The 26,605-nt window shown below is 45.1% G+C and overlaps 1 protein-coding gene across 4 annotated transcripts in view; it reads left to right on the top strand.

Moving 5' to 3' along the window:
- The window catches only part of TBC1D4 (TBC1 domain family member 4), a 215,315-nt gene that overhangs the window by 122,083 nt on the left and 66,627 nt on the right, over nt 1–26,605 (top strand). For all 4 annotated transcript variants that reach the window (XM_068267859.1, XM_068267860.1, XM_068267862.1 and 1 more), the window contains 4 exons: nt 1,228–1,317; nt 14,389–14,493; nt 20,668–20,800; nt 23,521–23,612. In XM_068267859.1, coding sequence (XP_068123960.1) covers nt 1,228–1,317; nt 14,389–14,493; nt 20,668–20,800; nt 23,521–23,612 — 420 coding nt within the window. The remainder of the gene's footprint in view (nt 1–1,227; nt 1,318–14,388; nt 14,494–20,667; nt 20,801–23,520; nt 23,613–26,605) is intronic.

Raw genomic sequence — 26,605 nt, 5'->3', positions numbered from 1 at the left:
TTCCTGTCAGATTCGATCTGACAGCTTACGAGAGGTTTTGCCGCCGGGAGACTTGGACGCAGGATACAGTCGGCATGGCTGATCCTACTACTGCACAATTTCCCGGCGACATTAATTACTATTCCCCCTCCAGGTCCACGTGATTGGTGGGGAATTATGTAATTCGGCTTCCAGCTATTTCTGGAGGCCAAATGACAGTGTTTTAAAAGTAACTTCAGCTCTGTCATCTGGCGGCACCAAAGTTACTCACTGAGCGCCGCTATAGCCATAATTCCTATTACGGTCTATGGTGGCGCTGGCTGTGCCCAAGTCTCCTGCGCTGGTTTGCCAGTGTTCAACCTGACAGGCATCTGACAGAAATCTATCTGATGGTTGAATCTCTTGCAAGTCTATCAATGTATGGTCACCTTAACACCACAGTGTCCAGGATGTGAGGGGGAAGGTCCTTCCTTATATCTAGGGCTGAATTTCCAGAAAGGCCACCAAGGTCCAGGCCTTGTGGGGCTGCTGCTCAAGGGGGTGGATGGACAGAGTGATTGCTGTTTATGGAAGAGGATGCTGCAAGTAGCAGAGAGAGGCTGCAAACGGGACAACACATGGAAGAGGGAACTGCTGCACAAGGGAGCTGTATAATGAAAGTGGGGGCGTGTGTGGGGGGGAGGGGGGAAAGGGAGGGCTCTCTTTACATGCATGTTATTCATGGAAGAGGAGGCTACACATAAAATGAGTAAAGAGAGCAACAAGAATGTTGGCCAAGGGGTGGAGAAAGTATAAATCCAGTGTTGCTTAGGCTCAGTTCCCGCCTCCCACTGTTTGGAGTGGCGCAGACATTTCAGTGTTTGCTATGATTGATTTTCTTGACCGGTTTGTGTCCAGGACAGATGCGTTTCCACCATAGGTGTCTAAGGGAAACGCATCCGCTATCTGGAAAAATGCTGCAGGTCAGGACTTTGTGTTGTGTGTAATGCAATGTATTGAAGGTGTGAACCAGGCTTCAGGAGAGGGTTCTTACACCTGATGTTTCCCACAGTTGTGCAGTGTTTGCTCAGACTCTGTCTATCACCTCTGTATTAGGCCTCCATGTTTGTATCTTACTTTGAGCATCTCGGCGGAAGGCGATGGCGCTATATATATATATATATATATATATATATATATATATATATATATATATATATATATATATATATATATAGTAATACGATCATTTCACAATTTCTTTCTCAGGTTGGAAGGTTTGAAATCAACCTCATAAGTCCTGATACCAAAACTGCAGTGCTGGAAAAGAACTTCAAAGATATCTCCTCATGTTCTCAGGTGTGTGTCTGATTCCATAAATGTTTTTCTTTCATTTTTTTTATATATATTTCACTAGGTTAGATTATGTTTTTGATCTTAAGATATTTGATGTGAACAATGTGACCTTTTTGGTTTATGCATCTCTCCTGACCTTCTGGTGCTAATTGGTATACCACCTGCAGTGCAGTACATTATGCATTGCAGCCAGCATGCAGGAACAAAGGACAATCAATCATTTCTAAAGATGCTTGTTCATGCCAGTATGTACCAATTTAGTGCCTTAAAAGAAAACTGAAAAGGTGCAAAACTGAAAAGGTGATAACCCTCGTTGCCAGGGCTGGAGTTATAGAAAAGCCACAAAGGCCCAGGCCTTGGGCGGCTAGACCTGGAAAAGGGGTTACTACATATCAAAGAGAAGGCTGTCCTGGAAAAACGAGACTGCAAATATGGAGCAACACACAGAAGATGGTAGCTGATGCAAAAGGAGCTGTACATTAATGATTCTGGATGCTTTACATGGATGTTACACCAGGAAGAGGGGGCTGCACATGGGATGGGAGGGCAACTACTGCACATGGAAGGGGAAACACAAGAAAGTTGGCCTAGGGCAAAAAATGTATAAATCCGGCCTTGCTAGAAGCATGTTTCTAATAGGAACAGCAACACATATTAGGTAATGTTTCTGTTTACAAAGGTCGGCTAGATAGGATAATTTATAGCACATGTACTGATCTGGCATCAATAAGAGGGAAGTGACATCCTCCTCTGTTCAGTTAGGCTGTGATAACAGCTGATTTCTCTCCTCTCTGTGCTGTGAGATAACAGCACGTTCTGTAATGCAAGCTCATCAGCAGCCAGCACTGATATCTTAAAGTAAACCAGAGACGGCTTAATCTAAAGATTTGATACTTACCTGGGGCTCTCCCCAGCCCCGTAAGCAGGTCTGAGTCCTTTGCCGTCCTCCCGTGGTCTGCCGTTCAGCCGCAATCAGCCCCGGGAACTGATTAATGTGCAGAAGAGTCGACTGGCGCGACTGAGCCAGATAACTGGGACTGATTGCAGCTGAACGGAGGCAGTTGGGAGGACGGCGAGGGACTCAGACGTGCTTATGGGGATGGAGGAGGCCTCGGGTAAGTTTCAAATCATTAGGTTAAACCGTCTCCGGTACACTTTCAGTAAATAAACAGGAAGCTGCCTGTTTTTTACCTAAGACCTTCCACAGCAGATAACCATACTTGCTATCGACTGAGCCTGCATTACAGAAAGAGCTTTTATCTCACAGCTGGACAGAGGAGGACACCACTTTCCTGTTACTAATGCCAGGATCAGTAGACTTGCTATAAATTATCCTATCTAGCCAACCTTTGTAAACCGTAACACTACCTAATATGTGTTGCTCTTCCTATTAGAAACATTCTATGAGGGTTATTCCAGTAGCCTTTTCACTACAGAAAAAGACTGGTGGTGGAATGGTGCTTGCCACAATCAGTACTGATAGGAAAGGTTTGCTGATTGATTTGCCATTATTTATGCAAAAATAGTACTAGAATTACTCCTTACAGCACTATAAAAACATAGGTTGAACATATCAGTGGTCACCATCCATTCACGGCCCTATCTACCTACAGATGTGAACCACCAATGACTCAATAATTTGGCTTAATTTGTGGAACAAGTTCTTATATACTTTTGTACCTAGCCTCAACTTGCTAATACATTATGATTTGCCAGAATCCACAGTTTGTTAGCCTCCTGTAGCTTGAAACTGAGTGTCTCAATTAACCAGATCAAAATCTGACTATCTTCCAATCAGAAAAATTGCCTGCACTTTGCCTGAGCTTGCATTTATATCACCATCCAATAAAGAAGCATAGGGGAAAACCACTTTCCAAACAATATTGTTGGAATTACGGTGGACTTTTGCTTTAGATAAGCACTCAGTGTGAGGCAGAATTAACCCAATATGAGCATAAGACAGCTTTCTGAAAGATGCAATCCATTATGGATGTTTGATGTAATCTCATCATAGCTCAGCAGATGGATGCACTTCGCCTTCCCTTTCAGGATGTTTTTAGCCTTCTCTCATGAGTGTAACAAAGCAGCCGAGTTTAACCACTTCAGGACCACAGTCTTTTCGCCCCTTAAGGACCAGAGCCTTTTTCTCCATTCAGACCACTGCAGCTTTCACGGTTTATTGCTCGGTCATACAACCTACCACCTAAATGAATTTTACCTCCTTTTCTTGTCACTAATACAGCTTTCTTTTGCTGCTATTTGATTGCTGCTGCGAGTTTTAGTTTTTATTATATTCATCAAAATAGACATGAATTTTGGCAAAAAAATGACTTTTTTAACTTGCTGTGCTGACATTTTTCAAATAAAGTAAAATTTCCTATACATTTGAGCGCGAAAGTTATTCTGCTACATGTCTTTGATAAAAAAAAAACCATTCAGTGTATATTTATTGGATTGGGTAAAAGTTATAGCGTTTACAAACTATGGTGCCAAAAGTGAATTTTCCCATTTTCAAGCATCTCTGACTTTTCTGCGCACCTGTCAGGTTTCATGAGGGGCTAAAATTCCAGGATAGTACAAATACCCCCCAAATGACCCCATTTTGGAAAGAAGACATCCCAAAGTATTCAGTGAGAGGCATGGTGAGTTCATAGAAGATTTTATTTTTTGTCACAAGTTAGCGGAAAATGACACTTTCTGACAAAAAAAAGAAAAAAAAAAAGTTTCCATTTCTTCTAACTTGCGACAAAAAAAAATGAAATCTGCCACAGACTCACTATGCTCCTCTCTGAATACCTTGAAGTGTCTACTTTCCAAAATGGGGTCATTTGTGGGGTGTGTTCACTGTCCTGGCATTTTGGGGGGTGCCTAATTGTAAGCACCCCTGTAAAGCCTAAAGATGCTCATTGGACTTTTGGCCCCTTAGCGCAGTTAGGCTGCAAAAAAGTGCCACACATGTGGTATTGCCGTACTCAGGAGAAGTAGTATAATGTGTTTTGGGGTGTATTTTTACACATACCCATGCTGGGTGGGAGAAATATCTCCGTAAATGACAATTGTTTTGTTTTACACACAATTGTCTATTTATAGAGATATTTCTCCCACTCAGCATGGGTATGTGTAAAAATACACCCCAAAACACATTATACTACATCTCCTGAGTACGGCGATACCACATGTGTGGCACTTTTTTGCACCCTAACTGCGCTAAGGGGCCCAAAGTTCAATGAGTACCTTTAGGATTTCACAGGTCATTTTGAGAAATTTCGTTTCAAGACTACTCCTCACGGTTTAGGGCCCCTAAAATGCCAGGACAGTATAGGAACCCCACAAATTACCCCATTTTAGAAAGAAGACACCCCAAGGTATTCCGTTAGGAGGATGGTGAGTTCATAGAAGATTTTTTTTTTTTTGTCACAAGTTAGCGGAAATTGATTTTAATTGTTTTTTTTTCACAAAGTGTCATTTTCCGCTAACTTGTGACAAAAAATAAAATCTTCTATGAACTCACCATACTCCTAACGGAATACCTTGGGGTGTCTTCTTTCTAAAATGCGGTCATTTGTGGGGTTCCTATACTGCCCTGGCATTTTAGGGGCCCTAAACCGTGAGGAGTAGTCTTGAAACCAAATGTCGCAAAATGACCTGTGAAATCCTAAAGGTACTCATTGGACTTTGGGCCTCTTAGCGCACTTAGGGTGCAAAAAAGTGCCACACATGACGTACCGCCGTACTCAGGAGAAGTAGTATAATGTGTTTTGGGGTGTATTTTTACACATACCCATGCTGGGTGGGAGAAATATCTCTGTAAATGACAATTGTTTGATTTTTTTTACACACAATTGTCCATTTACAGAGAGATTTCTCCCACCCAGCATGGGTATGTGTAAAAATACACCCCAAAACACAATATACTACTTCTTCTGAGTACGGCGATACCACATGTGTGACACTTTTTTGCAACCTAGGTGCGCTAAGGGGCCTAACGTCCTATTCACAGGTCATTTTGAGGCATTTGGATTCTAGACTACTGCTCACGGTTTAGGGCCCCTAAAATGCCAGGGCAGTATAGGAACCCCACAAGTGACCCCATTTTAGAAAGAAGACACCCCAAGGTATTCTGTTAGGAGTATGGTGAGTTCATAGAAGATTTTTTTTTTGTCACAAGTTAGCGGAAAATGACACTTTGTGAAAAAAAAAAACAATACATATCAATTTCCGCTAACTTGTGACAAAAAATAAAATCTTCTATGAACTCATCATACACCTAACAGAATACCTTGGGTGTCTTCTTTCTAAAATGGGGTCACTTGTGGGGTTCCTATACTGCCCTGGCATTTTAGGGGCCCTAAACCGTGAGGAGTAGTCTTGAACCCAAATGTCTCAAAATGACCTGTGAAATCCTAAAGGTACTCATTGGACTTTGGGCCCCTTAGCACAGTTAGGCTGCAAAAAAGTGTCACACATGTGGTATCGCCGTACTCAGAAGAAGTAGTATAATGTGTTTTGTGGTGTATTTTTACATATAACCATGCTAGGTGGGAGAAATATCTCTGTAAATGACACATTTTTGATTTTTTTTACACACAATTGTCCATTTACAGAGAGATTTCTCCCACCCAGCATGGGTATGTGTAAAAATACACCACAAAACACATTATACTACTTCTCCTGAGTATGGCGATACCACATGTGTGACACTTTTTTGCAGCCTAGGTGCGCTAAGGGGCCCAACGTCCTATTCACAGGTCATTTTGAGGCATTTGTTTTCTAGACTACTCCTCACGGTTTAGGGCCCCTAAAATGTAAGGGCAGTATAGGAACCCCACAAGTGACCCCATTTTAGAAAGAAGACACCCCAAGGTATTCCGTTAGGGGTATGGTGAGTTCATAGAAGATTTTATTTTTTGTCACAAGTTAGTGAAAAATGACACTTTGTGAAAAAAACAATAAAAATCCAATTTCCGCTAACTTTTGACAAAAAATAAAATCTTCTATGAACTCATCATACACCTAACAGAATACCTTGGGGTGTCTTCTTTCTAAAATGGGGTCACTTGTGGGGTTCCTATACTGCCCTGGCATTTTACGGGCCCAAAACTGTGAGTAGTCTGGAAACCAAATTTCTCAAAATGACTGTTCAGGGGTATAAGCATCTGCAAATTTTGATGACAGGTGGTCTATGAGGGGGCAAATTTTGTGGAACCGGTCATAAGCAGGGTGGCCTCTTAGATGACAGGATGTTTTGGGCCTGATCTGATGGATAGGAGTGCTAGGGGGGTGACAGGAGGTGATTGATGGGTGTCTCAGGGGGCGGTTAGAGGGGAAAATAGATGCAATCAATGCACTAGGGAGGTGATCGGAAGGGGGTCTGAGGGGGATCTGAGGGTTTGGCCGAGTGATCAGGAGCCCACACAGGGCAAATTAGGGCCTGATCTGATGGGTAGGTGTGCTAGGGGGTGACAGGAGGTGATTGATGGGTGTCTCAAGGTGTGATTAGAGGGGGGAAATAGATGCAAGCAATGCACTAGCGAGGTGATCAGGGCTGGGGTCTGAGGATGTTCTGAGGTGTGGGCGGGTGATTGGGTGCCCGCAAGGGGCAGATTAGGGTCTAATCTGATGGGTAACCGTGACAGGTGGTGATAGGGGGTGATTGATGGGTAATTAGTGGGTGTTTAGAGGAGAGAAGAGATGTAAACACTGCACTTGGGAGGTGATCTGATGTCGGATCTGCGGGCGATCTATTGGTGTGGGTGGGTGATCAGATTGCCCGCAAGGGGCAGGTTAGGGGCTGATTGATGGGTGGCAGTGACAGGGGGTGATTGATGGGTGGCAGTGACAGGGGGTGATTGATGGGTGGCAGTGACAGGGGGTGATTGATAGGTGATTGACAGGTGATCAGTGGGTTATTACAGGGAATAACAGATGTAAATATTGCACTGGCGAATTGATAAGGGGGGGTCTGAGGGCAATCTGAGCGTGTGGGCGGGTGATTGGGTGCCCGCAAGGGGCAGATTAGGGTCTAATCTGATGGGTAACAGTGACAGGTGGTGATAGGGGGTGATTGATGGGTAATTAGTGGGTGTTTAGAGGAGAGAAGAGAGGTAAACACTGCACTTGGGAGGTGATCTGATGTCGGATCTGCGGGCGATCTATTGGTGTGGGTGGGTGATCAGATTGCCCGCAAGGGGCAGGTTAGGGGCTGATTGATGGGTGGCAGTGACAGGGGGTGATTGATGGGTGGCAGTGACAGGGGGTGATTGATAGGTGATTGACAGGTGATCAGTGGGTTATTACAGGGAATAACAGATGTAAATATTGCACTGGCGAATTGATAAGGGGGGGGGTCTGAGGGCAATCTGAGCGTGTGGGCGGGTAATTGGGTGCCCGCAAGGGGCAGATTAGGGTCTAATCTGATGGGTAACAGTGACAGGTGGTGATAGGGGGTGATTGATGGGTAATTAGTGGGTGTTTAGAGGAGAGAAGAGATGTATACACTGCACTTGGGAGGTGATCTGATGTCGGATCTGCGGGCGATCTATTGGTGTGGGTGGGTGATCAGATTGCCCGCAAGGGGCAGGTTAGGGGCTGATTGATGGGTGGCAGTGACAGGGGGTGATTGATGGGTGGCAGTGACAGGGGGTGATTGATAGGTGATTGACAGGTGATCAGTGGGTTATTACAGGGAATAACAGATGTAAATATTGCACTGGCGAATTGATAAGGGGGGGTCTGAGGGCAATCTGAGCGTGTGGGCGGGTGATTGGGTGCCCGCAAGGGGCAGATTAGGGTCTAATCTGATGGGTAACAGTGACAGGTGGTGATAGGGGGTGATTGATGGGTAATTAGTGGGTGTTTAGAGGAGAGAAGAGATGTATACACTGCACTTGGGAGGTGATCTGATGTCGGATCTGCGGGCGATCTATTGGTGTGGGTGGGTGATCAGATTGCCCGCAAGGGGCAGGTTAGGGGCTGATTGATGGGTGGCAGTGACAGGGGGTGATTGATGGGTGGCAGTGACAGGGGGTGATTGATAGGTGATTGACAGGTGATCAGTGGGTTATTACAGGGAATAACAGATGTAAATATTGCACTGGCGAATTGACAAGGGGGGGTCTGAGGGCAATCTGAGCGTGTGGGCGGGTGATTGGGTGCCCGCAAGGGGTAGATTAGGGTCTAATCTGATGGGTAACAGTGACAGGTGGTGATAGGGGGTGATTGATGGGTGATTGATGGGTAATTAGTGGGTGTTTAGAGGAGAGAATAGATGTAAACAATGGATTTGGGAGGTGATCTGATGTCAGATCTGCGGGCGATCTATTGGTGTGGGGGGGTGATCAGATTGCCCGCAAGGGGCAGGTTAGGGGCTGATTGATGGTTGGCAGTGACAGGGGGTGATTGACGGGTGATTGACAGGTGATTGACAGGTGATCAGGGGGGATAGATGCATATAGTACACGGGGGGGGGGGGGGTCTGGGGAGAATCTGAGGGGTGGGGGGTGATCAGGAGGGGGCAGTGGGCAGGGGGGGGATAAAAAAAAAAATAGCGTTGACAGATAGTGACAGGGAGTGATTGATGGGTGATTAGGGGGGTGACTGGGTGCAAACAGTGGTCTGGGGGGTGGGCAGGGGGGGGTCTGAGGGGTGCTGTGGGCGATCAGGGGGCAGGGGGGGGGGAAATCAGTGTGCTTGGGTGCAGACTAGGGTGGCTGCAGCCTGCCCTGGTGGTCCCTCGGACACTGGGACCACCAGGGCAGGAGGCAGCCAGTATAATAGGCTTTGTATACATTACAAAGCCTATTATACATATGTGCAGCGGCGATCCGGGTGCTAGTAACCCGCCGGCGCTTCCGAACGGCCGGCGGGCTACTACGAGCGGTGGGCGGAGCCAGTCCCCGGCGGCTGATCGCGTCACGAATGACGCGATCGCCGCATAGCCACTCCCGCAGCCGCCCCCGCCGATGGGCGTATTGCGGTCGTTTGGGCCCGGACTTTGCCGCCGCCCATCGGCTGGGGGCGGTCCTCAAGTGGTTAAAGAGGCACTTAAGTGAGAAAAAAAATTGAGTTTTACTCACCTGGGGCTTACCTCAGCCCCCTGCAGCTGATCGGTGCCCACGACGAGTCGCTCTGATGCTCCGGGTGCCGCCGGCGGCCACTTCCGGTTTCGCCTTCAGGACCCGTCAGGCTGGGGAACGCGGCTGATACTACGCGTTCCCAGCCAAAATAGCACCCCTATGCGGCCATATGGCCGCATAGGGGTGCTATTTTGGCTGGGAACGCGTAATATCAGCCGCGTTCCCCAGCCTGACGGATCCTGACGGCGAAACCGGAAGTGGCCGCCGGCGGGACCCGGAGCATCAGAGCGACTCGTCGTGGGCACCGATCAGCTGCAGGGGGCTGAGGTAAGCCCCAGGTGAGTAAAACTCATTTTTTTTTTCTCACTTAAGGTTCACTTTAAGCACTTGGATTTGGTGTCTTCATGTGGCTGTCAAGCCCACAATCCACCTGCTCACAATAAAACACTCAGTAGGGGCTCAGGTGGTTGGACACAGCCTGTTGTCCTAGCTCCTCCCACCAGTAAATTTCACTATAGTGCCCCTTTAAGTAAAAATAAAATATCAGTTTAATTTAACTGGGGCTTCTTACAGCCCCCCTGCAGTCCGTCTGTGCCTTCGCCATCATTCTATGACCCTCCAGTCACCTGCAGTGCCCCTCTTAAAGCTGGCCAGTTGCAGTCAGTCGTGTGCTGTGGACCTTCTGATTGGGCTCCCATGGCTGAGAGCTTTTTGCCATGGGCAGTAGGAATCAGGAGGTGTGTGGCCCGGGGCCATGCATACAGCTGACAGGCGCTGTGGCTCACTAGATAATCGTAGAATGACAGTGAGGGCACAGTACTGCAGAGGCAGGAAGAAGCCAATGGTAAGTTGAACTGCTCTTTTTAATTTCAGTTTAGGTTTAGGTTTTCTATAACCTACATTGACAAACTCCTAGAAAGGGGAGAGAAGACAGTGCTGCTTGATCTGGTTGCACCTTGGGAGGAAAAGGGGGTAAGCTCAAGTGTAAGTCACACATTGACCAAGACCACAGAGTACTGTGGTTATTAATGTTAAACCATGAGTCTGGAAACTAAAACTGTATATTTTCTTGACTTGTATTTCAACTGTAGGATTAATCTTCTAATTTACCTAAAAAAAAAAATCTAATTAGCTCAGTGGGGCACAAACCTTTCCACAAGTCCCACAAATGGTGTAAATTGTGGGTGGAGATTAGAAAACTGATGACAAAACTGAATAGATTGTAACTGAACTGTACTGTACACTTTTTATGTGTTAACCCAGTCTAAGCTAATATATGCAAAGATGCTGTAATTCATGTCTGATCAGTGTGGAGGACCTGCCTATGTGGATATGCCTATGCCAACAAGCACTGTTGTCAACAATCTGTTGATGGTACTTGGAAGGTTTGAGGAACACTGCACCATCCTATTATTGTGTTTGATGCTTACATCCTGATCTACTGCTGGCTGTAATCTACATCTCTGTCATCTAAGACTTTCGATAACCCTAGATTACCCTTAAACTGATTTAGTGTCTGACAACACCCTAACCCCAAAGCCTGGTACACTCCAATGCTGGGCATACACGGACAGTAGTTTCTTTATTAATCGAGCCGCTGATGGCTCGATTGATAATATCCGACAGGTCCGATGACCTGCCGGATAGATTCTCTGCTCGATCCCCGCGGGTTGGACAATAGCGGGGAATTGGTCAGTGCGTGGCCAGTCATAATTGAAAGTGTGTACCAGGCTTAACCCTGCCCTCTGTCACTCAGTAGATTAGCGATACTTACCTTACATGGCAGGATATTCCCAGGACTTTATCCAGTGCAGCACATCACCCTAATTTCCTGTAAAACATGGCTTTGTGCATTAAAAAAAACCCACAAAACCCCACAAGTTTTCTATCTATTCTTGTTGAGGACCAGGGCAATGGAAATATGTGTAACTCCTACAGTAATGTGTCTTTTCTTGCTCTACTTCACTAACATAATGTAGCTCCACTAAGACTGTTCCCTCACTGGGGTGAAGGTGACTGGATTAAGGATTTAGCCTCTTCTGTTGAATTAATAGATTATTGTAAGAAGCTTTTAAATCACTAGCTAGCAAAAGCTGAATTAAAAACAGCATGACATAAATGGACAAATTGCTGCACAATAATAAGATTCATATGTAGACATAATTGGGAGGATGGGGCATGAAGATTACAGGGTTGTATTATTCCATATTTCAGGGTTTGTCATCTGCACAGTCAACAACATATCTGACACCGTTAGGAAAATAAAAAATATGTTTATGGTATGGAAATGGCATTTTGTGTTTCTAAAATCCTGTTTCACTCGACTCTGGAAAAATGACCTTTTCCTAGAACTCTGTGACCGCAGATTTCACCTGTGACTTTCCACTGGGGAAAACCTACTGTAGCTCATCCGATTTAATTAACAGGAAGTGGAAGACAACCCTGGTCTTATTCTTTACCTTCAATATAGATTTAAAACATTACCATCTAACCATACTGCACAAGTGGCATAATATCTCTTCTCTGTGTCACTTGGGCTGCAGTCTTCTGTACTCTCAATTTCATTTAGGGGACATTTATCAAGATACTCAATTTATAAATGTACCTTGCTAGTTGCTACTCATGTTGGTAATTTATGATGGATGTGTCCTGACCTATGGACTATGCAGTGTGTAGCAGCAGTTTAAAGAAACCGCTGCTAACGTTTTTCGGTCAAATATGTGCAGTAAATATGTTTGCTAAAGAGGGCCATTTTTAGCATTCTTGCAATTGCAGATAATAATAGCTGGCTACAAATATTTCCTAGATGATGCAAATTTAAATCTGATGCAAATGATTGCAACGTGAACTTAGACCGCAGCTACAGCATTACATAGGTCTGTTTTCAAGCTTCAAGAATGTGTATAAACTTAAAGTGTATCAGAGAGAAATGATATTAAAAGACTTATACATACCTGGGGCTTCCTCCAGCCCCATCTGCACGGATCGCTCCCACGCATACCTGGGGCTTTCTCCAGCCCCATCCGCATGTAACGATCCCATGCCACCGTCCTCAGTCTTCTCCATCTTCTGTACTGGGTTCCGTAACTTCGGCCAGTCGCAACCAGTCTGCACAAGCGCAGTTCGCTCTCTCCGGCAGAGAATAGTACTAGGCAGTACTCTATTCTCCGCCGGAGAGAGATGGAGAGAGTGCACTGCGCTTGCGCAGACTGACCGCAGCTGGCTGAAGTTACAGGACCCAGTACAGAAGACGGCAAAGACTGAGGATGGTGGCATGAGAGCGATCGATGTGGATGGGGCTATAGGAAGCCCCAGGTATGTATAAATCGGTTTTCTTTAACCACTTATGTGGTTGCAGAAGGTATAACTATGTCCCTCAGGACTTCAGTTCCTACCCTGGGATGTAGATACTCATCTATTGCAGTGAATGGCAGCCACGCACCTGCTCCCGCGTGCACTCGCCACCCCCCGTTAGTGGCGAAATCAATGAATAGGAATGCAGTTCCCATGCATTGATCTGAGTCCCTGTGTCAAAGATCGTCGGCAACGATGTCAGAACACAGTAACACATACACGCGTTACTGTGTGGAGACATCTTGTGGCCAAATAGTATGATTACACCTAAGTACATTTATTTTAATAAAAAGACCTACACATACATTTAAAATTAACCCCTTACATCCTACACACGCCCATAATTATTCAAATACAATTTTTGTTTGAAAAAAAAAATTGACAACTAAGAAAAAAATACATAAAGAGTTACCTAAGTGACTGTACTTGTGTCAAGAGGGTATATTACTGATAATTTTTAAATAGGTGGACTTGTAACTAATGATAGACGGAAAACAGAAAAAAAAACACCTTTATTTCAAAACAAAATATTGACGCCATGTATGGTACTAGTGGGCAAATGTGTGGGTTTTAATTATGGTAGCATGTATTATTTTAAAACCATAATGGCTGAAAAAAGAGAAATAATGAATTTTTTACTTTTTTTTTCCTTATTTTTCCTGTTAAAATGCATTACGAATAAAATAATTCTTAGCAAAGGGTACCACTCAAAGAAAGCCTAATTGATGTCGAAAAAAAACCAAGATATAGATCATTTTGTCGTGATAAGTAGTAATAAAGTTCAGTGTTCTCCCCAGGCTCTTTTAGTCAGGTGCTCCACCCGGCTAATTTTGGTGACCACACGGCTGTCATCAGCTCACCTCTTTATATGCTGTACACAGAATTGTGCAGAGAAGCGCCGGCCCTGCATTCTCCCGCTGTGCCCCACCCGGCTGCTTTTTCATGCCACCCGGCTGGAAAAAAATTCTGGGGAGAACACTGAAGTTATAGGCGAATTAATCGAAGGAGTGCTGAAAAGTGAAAATTGCTCTGGTACAGAAGGTGAAAAACCCCTCAGTAGTGAAGTGGTTAAAGTAAACCCGAGATAAAAATGAACAGTTACAATTGTTCTCCTACTCATAAAAATGACTTTTTTTTTAGTATACCAGGGTTTTCTTTTATATTTAAACATTTACAAATTAGGTTGAATGTTTTACTTTCTTTAATTAGTAGCAGCCTGTTAAGTGTCACAGACTTAGAAAAAGGTCAATAGTTTGTGTATTTTATCTCTTCCTGTCTTCAGAAGTTGTATTCTGCCAGGAAAACTTTTATGGCTGTAATTTACTTATCAGTGATGTTTACCATATTCTTGACAAGGTGCTGACGAGACAGAAGCTGTCACTCCCATGCCTAGAAATTAAATATTTCAGTCAGCAAAATAAAACCAGTAAAACAGCCTGGTTATTAACATGTTTTGTACTGTACATACACGTTTATGTCATCATGTCACATGTCGCCACAGGTACACTTTAACAGAAAAAAAATGACATCAATAGATAGATGGGAGAAGAAAACCATTCCACAGTAAAAATTACTCCATGTTATTTAACATTTTGCCAAGAAGTCAAAACAGGGTAAATAGTTTGTGTTTTCTTTCTATTTGCAGGGTATAAAACACATCGATCACTTTGGCATTGTGTGTCGTGAATGTGTGGAGCCGGGTATAAACCAGTATAATTGCTATGTCTTTCAGTGTGCCACGGAAGCATTGGTAGGTAGCCATGTTGCCTTGCAGTATGCTGTACACACACACTCGCTCTCTCCCAAACCTTTTATTTTTCTCCATCTGCAATAGACCAGTTTGATTTCCAGTGTATTATGCAAGGCAGCTGTTCATCTGCCACCTTATTCATTACACACAAAAGAAGTGAATTCAGAGAAATATGGAGGTTACTAACATAAAATGCCAATAGTCTGGGTGTCATGCTGATCTTTTAGCCTCAGTGGTTGGAGTTGCACACCTTCACCAAATGTGTAGAGAACACCTGATGGTAATAAAGAGGATCAGCCTAGCAGCCACACAAGCGGCACTTTAAACCAGGAGTCCTCAATCAAACAATCAATCCTTTCATATTTACTCTGTTGACAAGTTTTATTTAAAGTTGAAGTGCACTTTGTTGAAAAATATAAGGGCCTTCAATTCAGCTCTACACATTTCTAGGATTACTGCCTTACAACATTTCAGATTGTGTACTATTCAAGGTACAATCACCCAGCCCCTCCATAGGTCCTCCATCATGATCCTAACATCATCTGCTTTGCTGCAAGTCACTCAGTTAGTGCAGATGTAGAAAATAACCTACAGTACCTAGAAAACACAATTGGTTGTTTTTGAAATTTTCATTGCATGTGATGCTACTGTTGAACCTAACGTCTATTTGTACCAAAATGTCTGCTTAGCTTATGCAGAACCTTAGGCTTACCAAAGACTGGCTGATCTGTTTATAATACGTTGTGTGAGATCTTCCCATCACTATTTGTAGTACCAGACTACCATAACTTGCCTTATTACACATTATGCAGTATATTGTAGATAAGGTAAGAGATCGATAACCTCCTGATATGAAGGATCTTTTCACCTGTCTCACAATTTGCACCGTTACATTCGAGACTAGATTTCAAGGAAATACTTTAGTTCTGCCTGCATTGCTACCACAGCTAGGTTAGTACTGTGCGATGTGGTATAGAGCAATGCGTTTGTGTAATGCTCCAACCCACAGTCAGGTTTCCCTATGCAGGAAAAATGGGCTCGAACAATCAATGAGTGATCTAGATGTTGTTCAAGTATCAGTCAGGAATATCCTCGCTTTCAATAAGATATTTTCTTTCTCTCCATAAAAAAAGAGAACAATCTGCATCACTTCAAAATAGATTTTATACAGTTTTTAGTGAAAAATTTCAAATCGTGACCAGCATTCTATGCAAGTTGTGAACAGAAAGATAGCAAGCTATAGACCCAGATAGGGGTCCAGATAACAAAGGTACGGTAACAATCTTAAGGTGCCCGTAAATGATACAATCGCTCAGCCAAACTGATTGTTCGGAAATAATCGTTCAGGCCCACAACTAGAAGGAAAGTACAATCGATCCAAATGAGCTCAATGGAATCAATACAAAAATGTATCCACTGAACAAAAGCTAAGTACCTCCAATTATGCCTAATTCACTTGATCATACTGTCGATTGGATGGGTGATTGTACCCTTAATGGGGCACCTTTAAATGAGTGAGGGCTCTTATATTGAAAATCTCAAAAGCAAACGCAATGCAATTTACAATGTGATTTTGCTGCGATTTTCACTGATGCTGGGAACACAAGGAGAAAACACAGAAACAAAATGCAGCATGCTGGACAAAGTCGCATTGCAATTACAGGACAGTCTCAGTTATACAGCAACCACAGGGATTGGCTGATGCCGGATAAGAGTGCTTTCCGGTTGCCTTAAACTCAATGGTAAAAATAGGTCTAGCTAATGCAGCACTATACCCCACTCTATATACATGCCATGGACTCTGTATAAATTGGTAAAATACAGTAATAGGGCTGGTGCACACCGAGCGGGTTTTTTGGCGTTTTTGCAGCCGCTTGCGGCTGCAGATACGCTTGGTCAATGTATCTCAATGGCGTGGTTCACACCAGAGCGGGAGGCGTTTTGCTGAAAAGCATACTCCCGGGGTGAGGCATTTTTTGGATTGCGGAGGCTTTTCTGCCTCCAATGTTAAGTATAGGAAAAACACAAACGGCTCTGAAAAACGGCAGTTCAGAGCGGTTTTGCAGGTGTTTTTGTTACAGTAGCTGTTCAGTAACAGCTTTACTGTAACAATATATGAAATCTACTACACCAAAAACGCTTCCCAAAACCGCAAAATGCTAGGTGAAACGCTACAGAAAAAGAAGAAAAAGCGTTTCAAAATCTGCTAGCATTTTGCGGATCTGCTAGCGGGTTTTGATGTGCACCAGGCCATAGAAAGTATATTAACCTAGAGGGAGCGTTGGGACCGGGTCTTTAAAGAGAACCTGTAACAAAAAAAGTTCCCCTGGGGGGTACTCACCTCGGGAGGGGGAAGCCTCAGGGTCCCAATGAGGCTTCCCCCTCCCCTGTAGCATCAGGCAATCCAACGCTCGCTCCCCCGAAGTGTCTGACAATCCTCCCTAAACAAGCCTGATAAGCGCTGATTTATTTACCTTTCCGGCTCCAGCGGGGGCGCTGTTGTGGCTCTCAGCACGGAGATGGGCGAAAATAGCTGATCTCTGGTCTGCTCTACTGCTCAGGCGACTTGCGCCTGCGCAGTAGAGTGGGCCGGCAGCGATGGGCTATTTCCGCCTATCTCCGAGCTGAGAGACGATACTGCGCCTGCGCTGGAGCCGGAAAGGTAACTATTTACATCCCCGTTGGTCAGGGAGCTTTATCGCCGCTGCCATGGGACCAAGGAGGATGGGGAAAGCCTCAATAGGATCCGGAGGCTTCCTCCACCCGAGGTGAGTACCCCCCAGGGGAGGTTTTTTTAGTTACAGGATTTCTTTAAAGAGAACCCGAGGTGAGTTTGAAGAATATTATCTGCATACAGAGGCTGGATCTGCCTATACAGCCCAGCCTCTGTTGCTATCCCCAACCCCCCTAAGGTCCCCCTGCACTCTGCAATCCCTCCATAAATCACAGCCACGCTGCTGACAAACAGCTTGTCAGAGCTGGCTGTGTTTATCTCTATAGTGTCAGTCTGCTGCTCTCCCCGCCTCCTGCAGAACTCCAGTCCCCGCCTGCATCCCTTCCCTCCCTGCTGATTGGAGGGAAGGGACGGGGGCAGGGACTGGAGCTATGCAGGAGGCGGGGGAGCAGCTGAGACTGACACTACAGATGTAAACACAGCCTTACAGCACGGCTGTGATTTATGAGGGATTGCAGAGTGCAGGGGGACCTTAGTGGGGTTTGGGATAGCAACAGAGGCTGGGCTGTACAGGCACATCCAGCCTCTGTATGCAGATAACATTCTTTAAATACACCTCGGGTTCTCTTTAAGCATAGGTGAGCCCACAAACAGCCTAAGAAGTTGGCCTTCACCACTGTGAGTACTGCCGCGATTTGTGCTGCTTGGTTGAGTTCCGGATAACTGGGACTGTACATTGCACTAGTAAAAGGGATCTTGTGCTTTTCATTACCAGTCCTTACACAAAAGGATTAAGATGAAATGAGGCCCTAGTAAAGAAAGGCAGTTTTTTCCAATCACTGATGATCACCTGTTTTTTTTTTTTAGCAAGATTTGGTGAGGGCAGGGGCGTAGCAATAGGGGTTGCAGAGGTTGCAACCGCATCGGGCCCTCCCTCAACTTCAGTATTAGCTCTCTATTGGTCCTGCGCTCATAATATTCACTTCTATAGATTCTTTGAATAGTGGTAATTATTAACAAAGTGATCCCCATTCCCTTCTTTCACCTCTGATACTATAGTTGCCATTTGCAGATTTTGGTGCTCCGTATCAATTGTTATGTATAGAGTGCTTGGGGGGCCCCAATGTAAAACTTGCATCGGGGCCCACAGCTCCTTAGTTATGCCACTGGGTGAGGGCTAGCGTCCAGGGCTGTGGAGTCGGTACAAAAATCAGTTTATAAAACCTCCGACTCCAAATGCCCAAAATTGCTCCAACTTCTTAGTCTAATTTTTACAAAGGCTATGGATTTGGTTCAAAAATCATCTGACCCGAATCCTCAGTTCATTGAAAACACAGACTCCAACTCCAGGTACCCCAAATTGCTCCAACTCCACAGCCGTGCTAGTGTCTACCAGGCTCCTAGACTCTCTACAGGTCCTAGGCAACTACCTAGGTTTGCCTTGTTGGATGATCTGGCTCTGAGTCCTTATAGACCTGATAACCTCTTGGCTGCCTATTGCTTTCCCTTTACCAACAGGCTGTACTGAAGCTGCAAACTGCTCTACTGGCAACATTTTCCAATACACTGCAGCCCCCTTTGCTGCCAATATGATCTGCACATCAATGTAAACTCATCCCTGCTCTTCCTAGTTCATGCACATCCTGTCTGCCTTCAGCTCAGTAATTAGTCATGAAGTGCAGAGAGCAGATCAGGTACAGGGTTCGCATTATACTGTAGATACTGTATGGGGGCAATGCTGGCACATGCAGACATAGACTGTCATGGAAGGTTTTCAGGCTGAGGAATGAGCAAGCCGCCACACAGTATTGCTGCAGTGATGTATGTCTATAGTCTGCTGGTAAAGGGAAATCCCATGTAAACATCATAAAGCCAGGCTTCCTCACTCCTCTCGAAGAGGGAAAATTAATAATGCATTATAGTTGCATTATTGATCAGAAGGCATATTAGGTTTATTTCAGTATATTTATATGTTTACTTGTCCTTGAATGTGGCAGCTGGCTTGCAGGGCCATGTAAGCCTGTGTGTATATTATTCCCTGTCCCTGTCTCCTTGCTATAGCATGCAGACATAAGAAGGGATTGATATGTTCTGACAAAGACCTCATTCCTGTCTGTATGTGAAAAGCATACTCAGCTGATCCTATGTGACAGGAACAGACACACTTGCTGGTTCTGCTCAGTGAATCTGGCATATATTAGTAACCAGCTGAACATGCCAAAGGCTGACAGTCAACAGGTAGATGTTAATACTGACTCAAAACAACAAGGGATAGAAATCCATTAATGCCATTATATCTTATGTATAAGTGCTGGTTCAGATGTCTGTGGCAGCCTGGTGTCTCATTGCAAATGCTTGTCTTCAAGCTTGCAGGAAAGCATTTGCTGGCTTTCGGCGGTGCTTCCCGTCGTGCATTGTTTTTCATCCCCACAGGGGGACACGGAAGCGTGGCGGTAAACGATCCTGGAAGCTACATGTTCCAGGATTGGCTAAGTGGCAGGCATGCTGCTACTGCCTACTGAGTGTGCTCTAGTGGCTGCCTCGCAAGTCCTTTGAGTCCGACAGGAGAAAAGCTCTATACAAATACTGAAATTATTATTACACAAGGAGGGGCAATTAGGGGTTCTGTAACATTGTGATTTCATATTGAGTGAATAAAAACTCATATTAACTTTTGCAGTGCTTGCCACAAAACACCTGACAATCTGCTCTTGTGATGGTGATCCACCCATCAGTCTATTATGCCTGCTTCACAGCCCTGATGGTGTTGTAACCTTACCTGATGATCCTACCCTTACTGTCCATAGACAATGTGTCACACCAGAAACCTATTACATTGCTTATCTGTGTCACAGATGCAAAGTTCAAAACTGGGTTATGCTAGGAAGAAACTGCTTATCCTTTTTAGCATAGCAAGAGATGTAAAATCCTTTCTTAAAGTTCCTTTCAACCCAGGCTATGAGAAACAGTCCCTGTGGGGGCTAAAGTTGCCATAAATTGCCATCCAATGTAATAAAACCTAAGTGTCCCTGTGTCCGTGTGTTTGCGCTACTGCACATGTGCAGCACGGACAGCCATTGGGACAGGAGGATGGGGCCAGGGAGCTGGGCGGGCGTGTGCCTTGGCGGCTGGGTGTGCGCTGGAGGACGGGTGTGCGCGGACAGACGGGTGTGCACGGGCGGCGGAGTGGTACGCTCATGCGCATTGACATGCATCGGTGGCGGTGGTGTGCCAGAGACCGAGATCCCGTTTTTAAACGGGCTTAGGTCAACTAGTAACTGATAAAATCATGGTGTTATTTTATTTAACTCATGTTTTCCTTCAAAGTGCAGGCATATGTCCTACTTTTATCTGGTGTCTAGCAATTATGACAGTAGGTGAATTGGAAATGTATTTCATATCTTCTGATCATTTTTAAAGCATTTCTAGATTGGTTATGTCTTATAAAGTCCCATCATTGGTTGTTAATGCATTCACCATATGGTTTGGTTGTCTGTCAGGTGGAGGAAATCATGCTGACCTTGAAGCAAGCGTTCAGCACTGCTGCTGCACTCCAGAATGCCAAGACGCAGGTCAAGCTGTGTGAGGCGTGTCCTATGCATGCTCTGCACAAGCTGTGCGAGCGAATTGAAGGTAAAGGCGTGAATTCACTGAGCTCAGTAACAACATAGACTTGTACAGCAAAGTATATCACATACGTTTTCCATTAATTAGTACATTGTCATCCTACGGTGATATGGTTCAAGACTTTTTGCTGCCTGAGACAAACTTGTGAGGATGCACTAACCCCCCCCCCCCCATTTGGAATCACACAGCCCCCGACAATTTACTCTGCTTTATGTAATGTTCTCACATGACGTGCTGCAGCAGAGCACAATAGCACAATGGCTGGCTGTGACTCTGACAAACAAACTGCTCACCCTTAGCCACTCCATTCCTCCTCGGTCAGGACAGCAGTGCCACCTCCTCCCTTCTGCTGTGAAAGTCATATGAAACACAGCTGTCAGACTCCTCACACACCACAACAAGCTGCTTTTCCCCAATGATGACCTTCACCTCGCTCTCCTCTCGCTACTCTGACTGCATGCCGTAAGTATAAACACATAGTACAAGCATGCTGCCCCTGTAATCTCTGCACCTGATGCAAATGCCTTGCATCATGGGAGAAAAGGCGCTGGGTCTGTACTTTTGTAGCAGATCTGTAAGAATTTCTATGACTTGTTGCTCACTCCTTTCCTCCCCTGAACAGCACAGAAATAGCAATGACTTGCATAAAAATATTTTTTAAAATTCAATAGTTTAGCCTTTTCATCTCTCTTCTAGGAGCACGGCTGTCATTTTAGCACTCTTTATAGGGAACCTGAAGCGAGAGGGCTATGGACATATTTATTTCCTTTTAAGCAATGCAATTTGCCTGGTTGTCCTGCTGATCTTGTGCCTCGGGTCCATATTTGACCTGTATTTGGCGCCCCTGGCAAGAGAACCTGTGTCACCGCCCAAATACACACACAGAATTTTCTACTATAAAAAATATATTTCCTCTCCCCATCACCAATTTTACAGTTGCATGCCTTGTGTTTCGCCTTACCAGTGCTCCCTAGAGTGTTGCTGCAGTTTCCGTGCCCCCAACACAGGCCACAATAGTTGGGCTTACAGTGACAATTCCTAACCACAAAACCGTGAGACATGGGCAGATGCAGCCATTAGTATAGTGGTGTGCGCTGCAGGAGGAGTGCTGCTCATACCGAAGACTGTATTATACAAAGTACGGCGTCCTGAAGATAAGATGGCACTCCAGGCCTGTGCCTGGAATGTGCGTGCAGAAAAAAAAATATAGGGATGGAAGCCACCAATAGCTACAGGAAAATAAGGAGGATGCATTGGCATCAGTGCTCTCATCACAACTGCAAACACAGTATTCGATTTTTATGAACACTTATAATATTACAAATGATGTGCCATGTTAGAATGCTCTGCAGCAGCCTCTCTGTAACATCCATACCAGTAGAACATGAATGTAATGGAAATGTACCATGACTTCTAAGCCTTTACCTTTCGACTAAATCCACTAGATTACAAGTTCAAGCTTTGGAGGTCACTTTCACCGGTAGAGAACTGAGCTGTCTTAAAAGCTTGAAGTTAGAGCCTAGTAAAAGCTGTGATTTATGTTCTGCTTCTATGCTGTGGAAATACGGCTGTGATATTCCAGCTTCGGTATTAAGGACACCTCTGCAGAAGCTGGTGTGATGTGACTGATAAGAGCTCTGATGGAGTGTCTATTGCTGTTTTTAAATATGTTCATCCCTTAAGAAAATAGACATCTGAGAATTTCAATTTCCACTAATGTTTGTAAATATTTCCTCTGCTATTTTAACCGGTTCTGGACCATGTTGGTAGAAATCTACATCCTACAGGTGGCTGCGTGGCTCTGACAGGACATAGATTTCTCCTTAACTGCCTCTCGCTCCCACTGTTAACGCTGATCTCGACACTCTGCACCCGCCGCTCCTGAGCCGGTCAGGAGCTGCTTTCATTGGCTCCTAACCACGTGATCACTGTGAGCCAATCACATCGTCTTACATTGATAGACACCTTCAGGTGCCAATGAAAGCAGCTCCTAACCAGCTGACAGCGCTCTGCCATCATAGAGACAGCAGAGAGAGGAACCTGCAGCAATGGAAAAGCGTCATGACTGGCAAGAGCGACTGGCATGTGCGGCAATTCGTTGGGAGGTGGCGTTTTCTGGTAACAGCTGTCTCTGGTCCTTAAAGGGATACTGTAGGGGGGTCGGGCGAAAATGAGCTGAACTTACCCGGGGCTTCTAATGGTCCCCCGCAGACTTCCTGTGTCCATGCAGCCAGTCACCGATGCTCCGGCCCCGCCTCCAGTTCACTTCTGGAATTTCTGACTTTAAAGTCAGAAAACCACTGCGCCTGCGTTGCCGTGTCCTCGCTCCTGCTGATTTCACCAGGAGTGTACTGCGCAGACACAGACCATACTGGGCCTGCACTGTGCGCTCTTGATGACATCAGCGGGATCGAGGACACGGCAATGCAGGCGCAGTGGTTTTCTGACTTTAAAGTCAGAAATTCCAGAAGTGAACTGGAGGCGGGGCCAGAGTATCGGTGAGTGGCTGCGCAGGTACAGGATGTCTGCGGGCGACCATTAGAAGCCCCGGGTAAGTTCAGCTCATTTTCCCCCGGCCCCCTACAGTATCCCTTTAAGGGGCCAGAGACTGCTGGTATGCAAAGGGTTAGAATGTCTGTTTTTATATTACCTTGTAACATTACTTGCATATAGACTTTCTAATTTTCTCTCCAACTAATATTTTTTGTATGCATTACCGTATTTAGGGCTGTACCCACCAAGAGCAAAGCTGGTAATACAGAGGCAGCTGTCTTTGCTATCGGACAATGAACAAGCTGATATATTTGAACGCGTGCAGGTAAGTATTGTAAAGTGTGTTGGCATACTAGTCAATGGTGTACATTAAAGGGAATTTTACCATATATACTCGAATATAAGTCGACCTTGTGTATAAGTCGACTCCAATATTCAACCCTCTTAAAGAGTAACTGTCAGGCTGCAGAAGCTAATTTAAACCTCTATTCTCCTGTGTTAAACAGTTTAGAAGGAAGCCCAAAAGCCATTAGTGAAGATAAAAATCTCAGTTACCTTTGATGTGTGCTTATCAGCAAACTGTTAGACCTAAGCAGGACGCAAGCCGCATACTATACTGCAAAGCATTCTGGGGCCCTCCCCTCGGCTGCTAATGAGACGTTACAGCAGCTTGTAATCAGTCCAGCGCGTAGCACTGATAAATCTCCCGGCAGAGTACACTGCAGGAGTCAGCTATTGTTCCTAGCCACATGGCTCATTAATATTCACTGCACACTGTGTTGTTCAAGTACGAGCTTATCTGTGATCAGGAAGCAGGCAGGACATGACGACACATTTGACAGAAAAACATGGAGCCTGCCATGAGCTGTCAGGAGCATCTATCTCTGCATATACTATATACAAATTCTGTGAAATCCAAACGTGGACAGTGAAATGCATATGTAATGTAAGTACAGCCAATCTTTAGCTACTGATATATGTGTTTATTTTCTCTGAGACCTTATACCTAACAGCTCCTCTTTAAAGATAACCAGAGATGAAGCACCCTCATGTATTTTACCATATATATCAATGGGAGTAGGACAGTAAACACCTACCCTGCTCTCTTTCATTCTTCTCTGCTAAATCTGCCTTTTAACAGCCCTGATAAGAATCCCTGACTGAGCATTCAGTCTAGCTTTTACTGGAATGATTATAGCTGAGTCAGTCTTCTGTGATGCCCAAGGCTGCCCCCTTGTTGCTCTGCTTTGCTGCTTTGAGGATAAATAACAGCAAAGCAGAGCCACAAGGGGGCAGACTTGGGCTTGAAAAGACATCACAGACTGACTCAGCTATAATCATTCCGGTGAAAGCTAGAATGAAACAGAGAGCAGGGTAGGTGTTTACTGTCATGTTCTCATTGATATATAAATATTTATTTATTTATTGTATTTATAAAGCGCCAACATATTACGCAGCGCTGAACATTAATTTAGGTTACAGACAATATTTAGGGGTGACATACAGCAATATGACAATACAGGAATAATAGGAAACCAGATCACACGGCACAGTATGAGTGCCAGGTAATGCTTATTCATTGGATTGAGCATGTAGATTAGGCAAGTTAGGTTCACTCAGATGCATAGCATGGGTTCACAGTAATGGAGATGCATGATCAGGTAGGACACAAAAGGAGGAGGACCCTGCCCAAAGGCTTACAATCTAGAGGGAGAGGTAAGGACACGAACGGTAGGGGACCAGAGTTCAGCTGTAGGTTTAGAGCACTTGTGAGGGGTAGTAGGCCAGAGTGAAAAGGTGAGTTTTGAGGGCTTTCTTGAAGATGTTGAAGGAGGGGGCTGCCCTAATGGGTGGAGGTAGGGAGTTCCATAGTGTTGGAGCAGCTCTTGAGAAGTCCTGGAGGCGTGCATGGGACTGGGTGATGCGGGGGGCGAAGTTCATTGGAAGAGCGGAGTGAGCGGCTAGGTGTGTACCTCTGAGTAAGATCGGAAATGTAGGTTGGACAAGTTTTGTGGACAGATTTGTAGGTCAGACACAGTATCTTGAATTTGATTCTGGACTGGATAGGAAGCCAGTGGAGGGATTCTAGGAGGGGATCTGCCATGGTGGAGCGATGGGAACAGTGGATAATTCTGGCTGCCGCATTCATGATGGACTGCAGTGGGGCTGTTCGGGTCATAGGGAGACCAGACAGCAGGGCATTGCAGTAGTCAAGGCGGGAAATTATGAGGGCATGGATGAGGAGTTTGGTGGTAGCAGAGGTCAGGAAAGGGCGAATCTTACAGATGTTACGAAGGTGGAAGTTGCAGGACTTTGTGAGGTTTTGGATGTGGGAAGTGAAGGAGAGTGCGGAGTCCAGGGTGACACCCAGACAACGGGCTTGAGAGGTAGGGCGAATGGTAGTGTGGTTAACAGTGACATGCACATCTGGGAGGTTCGTGGATGGCCGGGGTGGGAAGATCATAAATTCCGTTTTGTCTAGATTTAGTTTCAGGAACCTAGCGGACATCCAGGAGGAGATGGCTGATAGGCAGGAGGAGACCTTGTCCATGGTAGTGGTGGATATGTCAGGGGTGTGGAGGTAGATCTGGGTGTCATCTGCATACAGATGATAGTTAAAACCCATGGAGGAGATAACCTTGCCAATGGAGGATGTGTATAGCGTGAACAGTAGGGGGCCAAGGACCGAACCTTGGGGGACTCCCACCGAGAGGTGGTTGGGGGTGGACGAGGACTCATTGAAGGCGGTCGTGAAGGAGCGGTTGGAGAGGTAGGATGAAAGCCAGGACAGGGCGAGATCGTGAATGCCCAAGGACTGGAGGGACTGGAGGAGTAGGGGATGATCTACTGTGTCAAAAGCTGCTGAAAGGTCAAGGAGGAGGAGAATGGAGTATTTACCTTCAGCTTTAGCTAAGGCAAGGTCATTGACCACTTTGGTCTCATTGATATATTGATATATATTGGTAAAATACATGAGGGTGCTTCGTCTCTGGTTCTCTTTAAGCTTGAATTTTTTAATGACTCAAGTATAAGTCTACCCAGCAAAGTTAATGGCTGCACTTGGGTCTCTGGAGGGGTTAATGACTGCACTGCATACAGCATTGTAGTTATTAACCCTTTCTGCCCCTTAAGTGCACCCAATACCTCATCCAGGCCCCCAAGTATTGCTGTTTATTTATTCACTCCATTTTTTGCCACTCAGTATTTCCCCTTGCCCCTTTCCATGTAAATTGTTGTGGCCAGGACTTACAGGCCTGTGTTTTCTTGGCATTTCCTTTCTTCAAAGTGTCACTTACCACAGGGTAAATTGCTGCAAAT

Source organism: Hyperolius riggenbachi, chromosome 2 (genome assembly GCF_040937935.1).
Source record: "Hyperolius riggenbachi isolate aHypRig1 chromosome 2, aHypRig1.pri, whole genome shotgun sequence".
NCBI lineage: Eukaryota > Metazoa > Chordata > Amphibia > Anura > Hyperoliidae > Hyperolius > Hyperolius riggenbachi.
This window is presented reverse-complemented; position numbering and strand designations above follow the sequence as displayed.